Consider the following 12,923-nt stretch of genomic DNA (forward strand, 5'->3'; position numbering starts at 1 on the left):
GAAGATGCTTGTGCTAAGCATGAAAACTATCAACTTTTTTTTTTTGTAAAAGGAGCTCAACTGAATAAAAAAAAAAAAAAGTATTTTCAATAATAACATCTGAATATTGAATTGCATTACACGCAATAGGCCAGCCATCCGATCTATAGTCAACAACTACTGTATTTGTACTCTCCCCATAATCTTAGACTGCTTCAGTGTTTGAGGGGGATAAAGAAACCTAAACATTGTTTAATGTCATTTTAATTATATGGTCTACAAATAAAAAAAAAAACTGGTTGCATTTCTCAATCCTCTTTGTAGTTCTTAATCCCAACTATAAATATTTGGCACACGTGGAATACTGAAGTGTAACATGGGCATTCCAAGTGTGGTAATAAGTAAGCTGTTAAATGTGGAACTGTTTCAGGACAGAAGGAACAGAGATCTCTTGCTGTAGGTGCTTTCTAATTTAAAAAGAAAACCTCTGCCTCATGCAGTGGAAAGCCCTCTGCGCAGTGGTATATGTTCAGAAGCACATCTTGCTGTTTTCTGTTTTCAGATGCCTTCCAGGATGTCAGATTTGCCAGCAGCTTGTGCGGTAAGTGTAGATTTTGTTTGATCGCCAGTTTTACTCTAACTGTATCAAGGGAGGGAATAAATTAAGACCAGGCAAATGATATATAATATTTTATTAATTGGAGAAAACTTCTATAGATGGAGCAACAGGAAGACAAATGTATCCATCATGTATGATTTTTTTTTTTTTTTAATTAAAGGGTACCTGTAGTCAAAAACAAGGTGGTAGACATTTTACCCAGATCTAATTCGTATATATGGTCATGCTGGTATTGTCAACAAAGCATGCATACCAATGTTTCAAGTTTCTTTATCAACTTTTTTTAGGTCATGTAACACTTGAGTGCGCCAACATTGGCATTTATTTACCCAATTCATAGGTCAATATGACCTATTGTCAGTGACAGCCCTCAGGCTGAATCTTCAGTGAACAATATGCTTGGATAGCTGTCCGAGATATTTGTAAAAAAAATCTCTAAGCTGATGAAAGGCCATACTAATGTTCTTCCCATTGGTCTGTGCCCATTCCATGTTCTGCAGTTGCGCATTGGATTTCTAAAGCCAGAAATACACAATGTAAACAAAGCCACACGTTTCTTTTCAGCAGAATCTCAGCTATGTCCATCACAGATACTTTCCCTGTGAATTAATACTTTGTAATTGATGCCCCAATTTTCGGCAGATCCGCCCAATTTGTTCTCTGAGGCTTAAATACAATGTAGTGCCCGGTTACTATGAGTGATTTAATATGGTTAGTTTCCCATTTGCGTCTTTGATTCTGAACGTGTTAAAGCCTACTAATATATAATTTGACGTATTGGATATGTCAAAACTAAGTTGTTAAATAAATAATCCGTTTACATCATGGAACTTTACAGATTTTATAGTTTTCCCACTGGTGCAGGTCCACAAACATGTCATTCAATCATTGCATCAATGAACGCCAACTCTAGGGATGGCTTATGAGCTATGTAACTGTCCAGATCATGCTTGTTTGTGAAACATGTTCAGTCTAGTGACTGAATATTGTCATACATAAGTTAATGCTCTTGGCAGCAAATGCATTCATGGTCAACTTTTTGCGGTACACATTCCCCACACATTCCCCACAAGTACACCAAATGTCCAGCGACTTCCTTGTTCGATCCTCCCAGTTACCCAGTTAACACCTGTGCCAGTAGACCTTTGACATCAGAATCAACCTAATCATGGCTGTCACTCTCTTTATTTCCTAAATTTGGATAGTCTGCCTTTAAAAGCTCATACAAGTATCCAGCTGTTGAATCTGAATATATTTCTTCATCCATATTACGCTAGTTTTGTTTATTTTATCACAATCTCATTACTTGCCAGTACTTTGTTTACAATAGTTTCCGTATACAGCATATATACATGTATCAACAACATGATGTCACAGCACCAGTGCCATTTTTAGAACTCCAGTTCATTGAACTTTAAGGACTTTGAACAGCTTAAACTACAAATGGTTAGTAAATTGTAGGCTGTTGTTGGTTGAATATGTATCAGGAACACCTGAGCTATTGAATTGGCTATACATTTGCGATCACTACAGGTACACTTTAAGTGGTCAGGATTAATCCTTTGCTGAATGTCTTTATACATGTGTCAAGGTGATGAGGAAATGCAGAAAAGATTTAAAGTCTTGTAGCAGGATAAAATGAAACCACCTTGGAAAGAAGAGCTTTTTCTGTGGGATGAGGACTAGGAATATTTAGAATATGACACTGGAAAAACAATTCTGAGTTTTCCCATGTGAATAGCTGCCTTTGAAATGACCCCAAGCCAGCGAGTCCGTTGTGAATGGCATCGTTAACCCTGGTCTCTCTGTTGGCAGGTGCTGCTGCGGGCGCCTGGTCAGACAACATGCTGGCTTCACTGCCAGCCTGGCCATGAAATACTCGGATGTGAAATTGGGTGAAAATGAAATGCCCGAGCTGGAGGAGTGGTCAGTGGAGAAGCACACAGAGGAAAACCCCACCGATGCTTATGGCATCATCAACTTTCAGGGAGGATCTCATTCCTACAGAGCCAAGGTGGGCCTTCGTCCCAGGCTCGCACTCGGACCTCAGACCTCTCGTCCTGCTCCGTTGTTACAGATTTACATCTTTACAGGAACTTCTACATTCTGTTATAACAGCTTATTATAAATATACATCATATTTGTTTAAGATCACAGTGGTAAGATTTTGGAAACTATTTTGTACTGTGTAAAAAGATTGTCTAAAGATGTACGCTATGAAGGAATATCTACAGTTAGGTGGAATAGAGACTTTAAAAAATTGTTTTGCATTCTTAAGCTTTTTGCTCAATGTTGAAATTAAACTTAATCCGGTACTTTGTCTCCTGTCTTTTTGTTTGTAGTATGTCCGACTGTCCTACGACTCCAAACCAGAAATGGTTCTTCGGCTTATGCTTAAGGAATGGCAAATGGAGCTTCCAAAAATTGTCATCTCGGTGCACGGTGGGATCCAGAACTTCGACCTTCACCCACGAATCAAACAGGTTATCGGGAAGGGTCTCATTAAAGCCGCGCTAACGACTGGAGCCTGGATTTTAACTGGAGGAGTCAACACAGGCAAGAAGGAGAATAAAACCGAACACAAATACAAATCCCTTAAGTCCTAAAAGAGTGAAAATAAGACTTCCACCATAATAAGCAGTTATTTTCTGCTCGTGTCTATCAGCTGAAATGTGGGTTTTGCAGCCTATAATATAGAGCCACTCTGCTTGGCATGTAATGATAGTCTTGGGTCGCTTACTGAAGGCCAATTAGGGAAATTGTTGTTTACTTATAATTAGATTGTGACTTTCATTAATGATGCCTCCATAATTGCCATCTATGATTCACACTTGTAATTTACGGTTTGTCACATTTTCTGTCATGAAACTACTATAATATAGAATTATATTTGATAATGTTTTATAGTAGCTCTTATGTCATATCATTCTAGTTGGCTTATTAGCACTATCATTTAATTTTCTATTTCATTTTTAATAGGTGTGGCAAAACACGTAGGTGATGCACTCAAAGAGCATTCTTCCAGATCTTCTCGAAAAATTTGCACTATCGGGATAGCTCCGTGGGGAGTGATTGAAAACAGAAATGACCTCATTGGAAGAGAGGTGAGCATATTTGCATGTCTTTATTACTTGGAAATGTAACGTGCATTTATTTTATCTTCTCTGCTGTAGTTGTTTTTACGAACATTATAATGCAGCTTTGTAAAGAATAAGGGGAACTACTTTGCAACAGTATTTTATTTCATTCTTTTCTTGCATGTAGGTCATTGCTCCATACCAGACACTGTTAAACCCCCTGAGCAAGTTAAACGTCTTAAACAATCTCCATTCGCATTTCATTCTGGTGGATGACGGGACAGTGGGAAAATACGGGGCTGAGGTAAAGCTGCGTCGAGAACTGGAAAAACACATCAACCTCCAGAGGATCCATGCTAGTGAGTGGGCTTTTTACTCTGCGGTGTTGTACTAGCGGTCTCTGTGATGCTGAGCTGAGATATAGCAATATTGTTCTCCTGCCCTTACTGGACGACAGTTTACAGGACTGGTTGTCTACATCTGCACTCCTTTTGATTGCTGTGAAGCACGAACAATTCCATTTCTCCCTAGTTTTTACGAGGTCCCACCTGCTTAAATGACTCCTTTTGAATAAGCAGCTTTAGTACAGGGTAACATCCCCGTCTTTATTTGGTTCAGTCAGCTGGAATCCTGACCACTTTCTCTCTAGGCTGAGATCTCCATGTTTCACATACCCTCAACATATGTAATTTATGAATGTTTAATTAGCAGTGTTTACTAAAAAAAAAAAAAAAGGGGTCACAGAATTATATATATATATATATATATATATATATATATATATATATATAAATTTTGTTTTTATTCTTTCAACTACAATTCCATGCATAGTGTGTGGAGTGTGTGAGTTCAGCAGGTTTTCTTGTTTGATTCACTGAAGGAGGCCCTGATCACTAACGTAATTCCGTTCTTGCTTTTTGACATCTTTAATTTGTGTTCCAAGAAAGAAAGAATAAAGACAAATGTTTTGAAGGCCCTGTCTTAATTGTGTGTCTGTTTATAATTGAAAGCCCAAAGAACAGAGTAAGTTAAATTAACTATAAATCTGAAAAGCAACTAAGTGGTAGTCAGGTGTTTTGTTAAAGTTAAAGACCAGGTAGGTGCCTGAAAAATTGGTCCCTGAATCTGTCCTGAATAGCTATGTTGCACTTGTCATTTGAAGAGTACCCAGTGTGGTTTTATAAATTACCCATTATGAAGCGGGAGTCTTGTAGGTTTCGGTGGGCCGCTTATTATACGGTCTGCAAATATGAGGGGTAATTTGAGCATCTGTGGCAAGGCAGCACAATAACTGCTAAAAATGTGTTGACCTAAGCAAAATGAGGTGTTGCTGACATCAAAATAATATTTTTTGTTAAATGCAAATGTAGGAGAGACATGCTTTACATCATGCTTTTTCTTGAATGAATTTAGTTTGATTAATCAGTGTGCTGATCAACACACCTTATCACACTAAAATATAATTATGCTGTAAAACAGACATTGTTCCCAAGATTATTATGTAAGCCTGTTTGTATTGGATATATATAAATATATCCAAATATAAGTTCATTCAATATTAATAACTAGAATTGGTACAACAAATATACTTGTACAAATGTAAGGAATACAGTTCTGCTGCATGAGGTACTACATTTTATTGGAAAACGTATAAAAACCCAATCTAGTTTAGGCAACAGTAACAATACATGTTTTAGTTTCCAACTAGACTTTTTATTTTTAATATTTAACATTTAAAACCTCTTCAAAAAGCCTTTGAGGTGGGGAATAAAAAAAATCCTTTCCACTGTTCAAGGGTAACTTTTTCCTCTAATAAGAAATAAAATGCCATGAATTTGTAAAGTGACACACAAATCTTTCATCGTGATAATTTAAGAGTCCCTAGAGATACTTTAAATGTTTCCTTTTGGCTTTGTTACTCGAGGAGCTTGTTTTTCCTCTTTGCATGGGTGGGAAATGCTTTATATATATTTATACACAGCTCTGTTTTGTAATGCAGCATGTGTATGTGTGTGTTTTGCCAGGAATTGGGCAGGGTGTTCCTGTGGTTGCCCTGATCTTCGAGGGGGGGCCCAATGTGATCCTAACAGTGCTGGAGTACCTGCAGGAGAGCCCGCCGGTGCCTGTGGTGGTGTGTGAGGGCACCGGCCGTGCCGCTGACATCCTCGCATACGTACACAAGCAGACTACAGAGGCCGGGTGAGCAACACTGCAGCACTGCCATGGCTGCTCCTGATCTCCGCACTCACAACCTAGAACTAGAACTGTATGGAATTGAGACTGTGCAGAGAACTTTGTCATCAATATGATAATGATCAATATGTATTTGGGACTATTCATTAACTGATGATATCCCCTAATGTGGCTATTGTTCATGGACGATATGAAGAGATTTTGATCTAGAAGTTTACGGTTTCAAAAGGTTAAGTATAGATTTAAGTATGATGAATAATCATACAGAAATTATTTAATTCACTGACTAGGGTTGTAAGGGTTTTGAATAACTGTGTTGAAACCTCTGAAAAAAAGCCAGATGTGATATATGCTAGGTAATAGATGGATGATAGCAAAGGATTCCTCATATGCATGTTTTAGGGGGAAAAACAAGTGTGGGACAGCTTTACCAAGCAGAAATAATGACTTTCTAATAATGGTTTTCTTCAGTGGTCTTCCTGATGGTTTTGAAGGTGACATCATTTCAACCATAAAAAAGACCTTCAACTTCAGTCAAAGTGAAGCCATCCATCTCTTCCAAACCTTGATGGAATGTATGAAAAACAAAGAATTGGTAAGGGATGTAGTATTTACCATGCCTTTTGCTTTTAAGGAATACAGTTGTTTAAAAAACGTAAGTTAATAAGATACTAAAATACTCATCTGATTTTAGATAATGTTATAATTACGTAAATGGTCGCAGAAGACATCTTTGCTACACCACAGATGCGTCTTATTCATACTGTACCTGTTTATTAAATAAAGTTCTCATGAGTGTCTTAAATTGAAATATAAATTGTATATTGTATACTGCATATAAAATATACACACACACCACTAATATTTTGGTTTATTTTTTCATATAAAGATAACAGTCTTTCATATTGGGTCAGAAGATAACCAAGACATCGATGTTGCTATTTTAAGAGCACTGTTAAAAGGTAAATAACTTCTTTTGTTTTACTTTGACCTAGTTTTCCATTCAACTGTGCACTGCAATACTTCCTTCTTTCACACAGATCACAGATATTTTAGGCATAAACCATGTGAAGTACTACAGTGTGGTTGTCACTTTTTTCCTTTCCTTTTTTCTTTTTCTTTTTCCTTTTCTGGTTCCAAATCCGTGCTGGTTTCCATCCAGTTTTGTCACATGCACTTCTTCTGGGGATTAAGTTATGTGGCAGAAAGGCATGTGGCCAAGGTTTTAGTTTGTGATTCATGTTTTTGGTTCCCTAAGGGTGGTAAACACAAGTGGTAAGCTGAAAACAGCAAAAACGTGGAGTCATTCTTCTAGATGTAGTCAGTACGTATTTGTACAACTAACTACTACTCCACTGTAAAATACAGTAGACTACACTGAATTTATATTCTGGGGCTGATTTTTATAATTGAGTCTCTCTATTCTCCTACAGTTGTCTCTGGGCTTTTAAAGTGAAGTCTCCTAATAAATAAATAAATAAATAAAAAGGAATGTAAATCTCATCTCAAAAGTCTCATCATGGGTATTTGGACATGGCAAACTTACTTCAATCTGTCTTGTAGGAGTGTCACTTGTACCATCAGTGTGTTTAGGTGCTTGTGTTGGAGTGTAGACATTACAGTGGTTAATAAGAGCAGGTTCCTACAGGTCCGCTGGGTGGTTAGAGTACATTAGGAATGTGTGTTTTTTCATGGGGGGGAGAAGCAGGCTCTGCTAACCTACAAGTCCATAGCCTTTATATTTAGCACATCAAGTGACTTTGTCATTTTGTCACACTTATCAGATCATACTTGTTGTGTTTGTAAATACCTTTTTGAAGCCTGATGAACTTTGGGCTTTTAGATATAGATTGATTTGATGGGTTTAAAGTAGCTTTTAACCCTGTAGAACCAATAAGACATTCTTCTGCTTAACACAGAAAGGATGAAGCAGATTTTTAAGCTTTACCTCCTCATTGTTAAACGGAAAGAATCAGAAGAATCTCTTCATCATTCTCGGCCTGTGAAGAGTCATTTGCAGCAAGTCAAGAAGGCCTAACCCTTTCTGACCATTAAGAACTTAAATTATTTGCCTTCATCAGCAGAATATTAGTTGTCAATCTAATGTGCATATAACTAATTAGTTTCCAATGTCATACCCTCCAAGGAGAGATTGGTGGTGATCTGAACAGTAGCCAGTGCCATTGAGACAGTTCTGTGTGCTGCCAACATATCTTGGAAGAGTAAACTGTGTTGTTATCAGTACTTGTAGCCATCTGTTGGCTTTATTTTAACTCCGAATAAAAGTTATATAATATTTGTTATGTTGACAAAAGAAGGCTTCTATATGCTTCTACATACTCACCATGTTGCTTTATTTATTTAGGCACCAATGCATCAGCCTTTGACCAGCTTGTACTCACCTTGGCATGGGATAGAGTTGATATTGCGAAGAACCATGTGTTTGTCTATGGACAGCAGTGGCTGGTATGTAGGCTGAGATGCTTATTGTTACTGTATATTGCTTATGCACTCACTTGAACGTCAGGGATGGGATACTGGGCTTGCTTTAAGAGTGTGTTGGTATTTATGCACACATACACATAGCGCTTTTCCACCGACAAAGACTGGTGCCGGAGCCAGTGCTCGGCCTGGGAACCAGCTGATCTTTTTGGAACTGGCCCGCTTTTCCACCAGTTTTGGAACCAAACGCTGACGTCACTGGATGTGGGCGTTCCCAAGCACGGAGTAGAAGAGAAACACAGCAGTAATAATCAGCACCGAGGCGACTGCGTCTTTAAACCCTATTTAACATCACAATCAAACCCATGCAGCGTCACACACAGTAGATACACTGTAAAAACAAAACAAAAAAACGCGAGATCACACATGTAGCAGAAACGAAAATACAACTATACGAATATGCTAAGATAACTCAGCCTTTTATTTGTATTTATTTGTATTGATGCATTAAGGGATTTACACCGATTCGCTATTTCAGACACTTTTACTATATTTAAAAAAATACAAGTTGGAGTTAACATGCATTAGTCACCGCGCACACAGTTCACATTTTCATTCATTTTGTAGCGTATTTTTACTTTTATTCTTATTTTTAAAAAAAATATGACTGTAGGCCAGCCTATTGATTATGGATGCGGCTGTTTTGGGGTATTTGCAGCGCAGTCGTGGGCAGATCAATAAACTGTCGGACGATCTCAGGTGATGTTAATGGTTTTTGATGGGAAATTGTGCTTATTGATGAAGTCTGGGATGATGGTCCCACATCACTGTTGCATTGTCCCTGTTGCCAGACACGCAGCGATGCTCTTATGTGTTGAAAGTCGCCCTGGATAAGAGCGTCTGCTAACAAATACATTATAATAATAATGCATTTTCAGCACTGCTGGCGTGTGAGCACAAAGTGCATCACTGTAGTAGCGCTTACTGTGTATTTGATCTTCTCTTACTGTACAATATGTATGTTTTGTGTAATTCGCCCTGTGCTAAGAAAATGAATTTATTCATAAATTATTAATCATGCGCAAACCAACCCGGGACCCATGACTCGTAGTGGCGCTGGATTCGGCATCACACTGGACCAGTGAATGACCAGTTCATTAACATACAACATTTCTGTTCAATCTGTATCGTCGCATTAACTCATCGTCATAATATTGCTGTAACACGGCTTTCCTGTCACGGAAGCTGCGCTCAGTTGTCTCTCACTGCTGCCATATGCCAACTCCTAACTAGTTATTGATCTGGTGAGACATATTGTCACTGTAGTGTCTCTCTGACAGACCGCTGTTCACTGCTGTTGCTGCTGATTTCGCTCATTTTTAATCAAAACTCTCCTCACTGCTCGCGTCTCTGCTGGCATTTTAAACATGGCGGCTGAACTCCAGCCAATCACTTTCTGTGGAGATTACTTAACCCCGCCCCCTGGCTCCTGACGTCACTGGTTCTTAGGTTCCAGACCAGCAAGCTTTTGGTGCCAGAAAAAGTGGCTCCGTTCCGACATGGAGCCAGTTCTTTTGTGGTGGAAAAGCAAAAAATGGTTCCAAATTAGGCACCGGCTCCGAACTAGCACCGGCCCCTTGTTGGTGGAAAAGCGCTAACAGTGTTGAGCATGGCACTACTTATAATGAGTTCTAGAAGTTTGTTTCAGGTCTAAATAAAAATGTCCCCATTTCCTATGGAAAGAAAGTCTTACTTTCTGTTAAGAAGCAATAATCACAAGACATTACTACATTGCTACACAAAATTCAATTATAATATTTTATAATTCAAATGCCATTAGTTTATAAAGATTTCAGGAGATTTTATTTTTTGTACAGAAACAAATGATACTTTAACGTTGCTTTAGTACCGTTCCATAGCTTTAACTGCCGCAATACTTTGGCATTTTGCATGGTCTCTTTACAGTGCCAAGAATTTATTTTCTCAATCTTTAAAAAACAACAACAAACAAATTATTCTGGATTAAATATTACCCAAGAAAAGAGCTATAAGGGCATGATACTTAGACTATCTCTATTGTAGACTGTCAGACTCTTTTTATCTCTGCAAAGACCGTTTCATCTCAAGGGTTAAAGTTCTATGCCATAAAAGGATAGTATTAGACTCGCTTGGGAATATTGCTTTGAAATTTATCCAGCTGGTGTTGATCTAAAGTTCCCTATTTCAGGTGGGGTCTCTTGAGCAGGCGATGCTGGATGCCTTGGTGATGGACCGGGTAGACTTTGTGAAGCTGCTCATTGAGAACGGAGTCAGCATGCACAAGTTTCTCACTATTCCACGGCTAGAAGAGCTGTATAACACAGTACGTACTGTTGGAGTTTAGGCCAACACGCCAAAAATGTGTGTTTTTAATCTGCTCTCTGTAAACTGAAAATATTGCTTCCATTATTAAAAATGAGTTCTGCTATTGATGTGCATGTAGAAATTAATGTTCTGTTTATACACTTAAACTTTGCATTTGCTATATTCCTGACCTTTTTTTCGGATTACATCTGTAAAATGGCGTTATTGTAATTAATGTTAACCGTTAACCAAAAAATGTAAGTGTACTCAAGTCTGGTTTTTTTTTTTTTTTGAAGTATGAAAATCATTCTGTTAGGCAGTTTAATGTTTTATTACCTTAGCCCACAAATAATTTGTAAGGTTTACACCAAGATCTTATGCCTTTTCTTTTATTTTCCTAAAGAAACAATCGCCAACCAATCCAACTCTCTTTCACCTCGTAAGGGATGTTAAACAGGTAACCCTCTGCATGCTTCTATTTTACCATCTCCCTAAACTGTAATTATTTAAAAAGTGTAGTTCTGCAGTCTAGAGAGACTCTGTGGGGAAACCTTTTTTTTTTTTTTTTTATGGTGGTAATTTGAAGGATTCAAAAATATGGAAATTTACTGTTAATGACTTGACTCTGTTTGCTGCTTCAGGGTAATCTCCCCCCAGATTACAAAATCACTCTCATTGATGTGGGCCTGGTCATTGAGTACCTCATGGGCGGAACCTACAGATGCAACTATACCAGGAAACGGTTCAGAATAGTTTACAACAATCTTCATGGAAACAGTCGGGTATTGACTTAAGTAATTAAATACCGTGTGCTTTAAAATCGTAATTGGACAAATACCTTATTTTAATTATTTACTTATTTCAAAGCATCAGTCCTTATTTAGGTGTAACCTCTCCACATTTGTAGATGTAAAAAGGAAGTTTACCAGCAGAGTTTTTGTTACAAAGTGTTATTGTACATGTGAAAATGATAATATGCTTTGTACTGCACATGACAGTTGATTGCAATATTCTAGTTTAGCAGCTTTGTTTTGCATTCAAATACAGATTGTTTATTACACCCATTGACACTTAACATTTTGCACAGGCATACACTGATAAGACTGTAGTTGAGAATACTGTGTCTTACGGATAAATGTTCTGTGGTCATTTCAGCGGTCTGGACGGCATTCCTCCTCAAGCGCTGGGTCTCAGCTGAGGAAGAACCACGAGTCCTTCACTATCAGAGCAGATAAAAAGGAGAAAACCAGACACAATCACTTCATCAAGACTGCACAACCTTACAAACCCAAGGTACATCACACAAGTGGATCTATAGCCATATCTTTTAAAATCTAAACTTGCAAAACTGTGTGTAACTGTCCACCTAAGCAGATGATGGTGAAATCAAATCAAATGTCTGACACGCTTGCTAATCTCAAAGTTACCATGACTGTACGTGATGGTGTAGTTTTATGAGGAAGGAGGAATAAGCCTTTTGGTGTGTTTTTTTTTTTTTTTTTTTTTTTGCTCTAAGTGTTGTAATGGCAGGTGGATCGATGTTTTTATTTTCAATTACTTATTATTTATTATTTATTACTTATTATTATTTTATAAAGTCATCTGGATATAACTTTTTCCACTGCCTTGCTTTTCAGCCGGAAAGTTCGACCGAACAGTCCAAGAAGAAAAGCAAAGAGGAAATCCTCGACATCGACGACCCAGAGACCCGCCGTTTTCCATACCCTTTCAATGAGCTGCTGGTGTGGGCCGTGCTGATGAAGAGGCAGAAGATGTCCCTGTTCTTTTGGCAGCATGGTGAAGAGTCCATGGCCAAGGCTCTGGTGGCGTGCAAGCTGTGTCGCTCAATGTCGTACGAGGCGAAAAAGAGTGACGTGGTGGATGATACGTCTGAAGAACTGAAAGATTATTCTAAGTAAGTTCAAGTGATTGAGTACTGTGGGTTAGGGGTTTTAAATATATATGCATATTTATTTATTTATTTAGCAACACAAATTAGATCACTCACTAAAATTATTTAAAAACCTGGAAACAACATGTTTTATAATTGGATCCTCATGCCTTGTATCTATGCATTATACCATATTTGTGCTGAAATTGTTCTTGTTAGATGTGCCCTTACTATAAACTAAACAACTTCTCTGTAAGTGAAGTTGTCTTTGGAGAACAATGTGAACATGTTGAGGCATGTAGATACCTTTGTAATCTAGGAAACCTCTCTCTAAGCCGCTTGAGACCAGTGACTACTTTTCAAAGCTCAGATGCTTAAC

General features: G+C 38.0%; 1 protein-coding gene across 2 annotated transcripts in view; it reads left to right on the forward strand.

Annotated features, from left to right (window-relative positions):
* Positions 1-12,923, forward strand: part of trpm7 (transient receptor potential cation channel, subfamily M, member 7) — a 43,137-nt gene that overhangs the window by 14,624 nt on the left and 15,590 nt on the right. For both annotated transcript variants that reach the window (XM_066701437.1, XM_066701438.1), the window contains exons 3-16: positions 542-580; positions 2,414-2,612; positions 2,941-3,154; positions 3,578-3,702; positions 3,863-4,034; positions 5,700-5,874; positions 6,340-6,463; positions 6,758-6,830; positions 8,234-8,334; positions 10,538-10,672; positions 11,057-11,110; positions 11,295-11,435; positions 11,809-11,946; positions 12,291-12,568. In XM_066701437.1, coding sequence (XP_066557534.1) covers positions 542-580; positions 2,414-2,612; positions 2,941-3,154; positions 3,578-3,702; positions 3,863-4,034; positions 5,700-5,874; positions 6,340-6,463; positions 6,758-6,830; positions 8,234-8,334; positions 10,538-10,672; positions 11,057-11,110; positions 11,295-11,435; positions 11,809-11,946; positions 12,291-12,568 — 1,968 coding nt within the window. The remainder of the gene's footprint in view (positions 1-541; positions 581-2,413; positions 2,613-2,940; positions 3,155-3,577; positions 3,703-3,862; positions 4,035-5,699; positions 5,875-6,339; positions 6,464-6,757; positions 6,831-8,233; positions 8,335-10,537; positions 10,673-11,056; positions 11,111-11,294; positions 11,436-11,808; positions 11,947-12,290; positions 12,569-12,923) is intronic.

This window comes from Amia ocellicauda, chromosome 4, assembly GCF_036373705.1.
Source record: "Amia ocellicauda isolate fAmiCal2 chromosome 4, fAmiCal2.hap1, whole genome shotgun sequence".
NCBI lineage: Eukaryota > Metazoa > Chordata > Actinopteri > Amiiformes > Amiidae > Amia > Amia ocellicauda.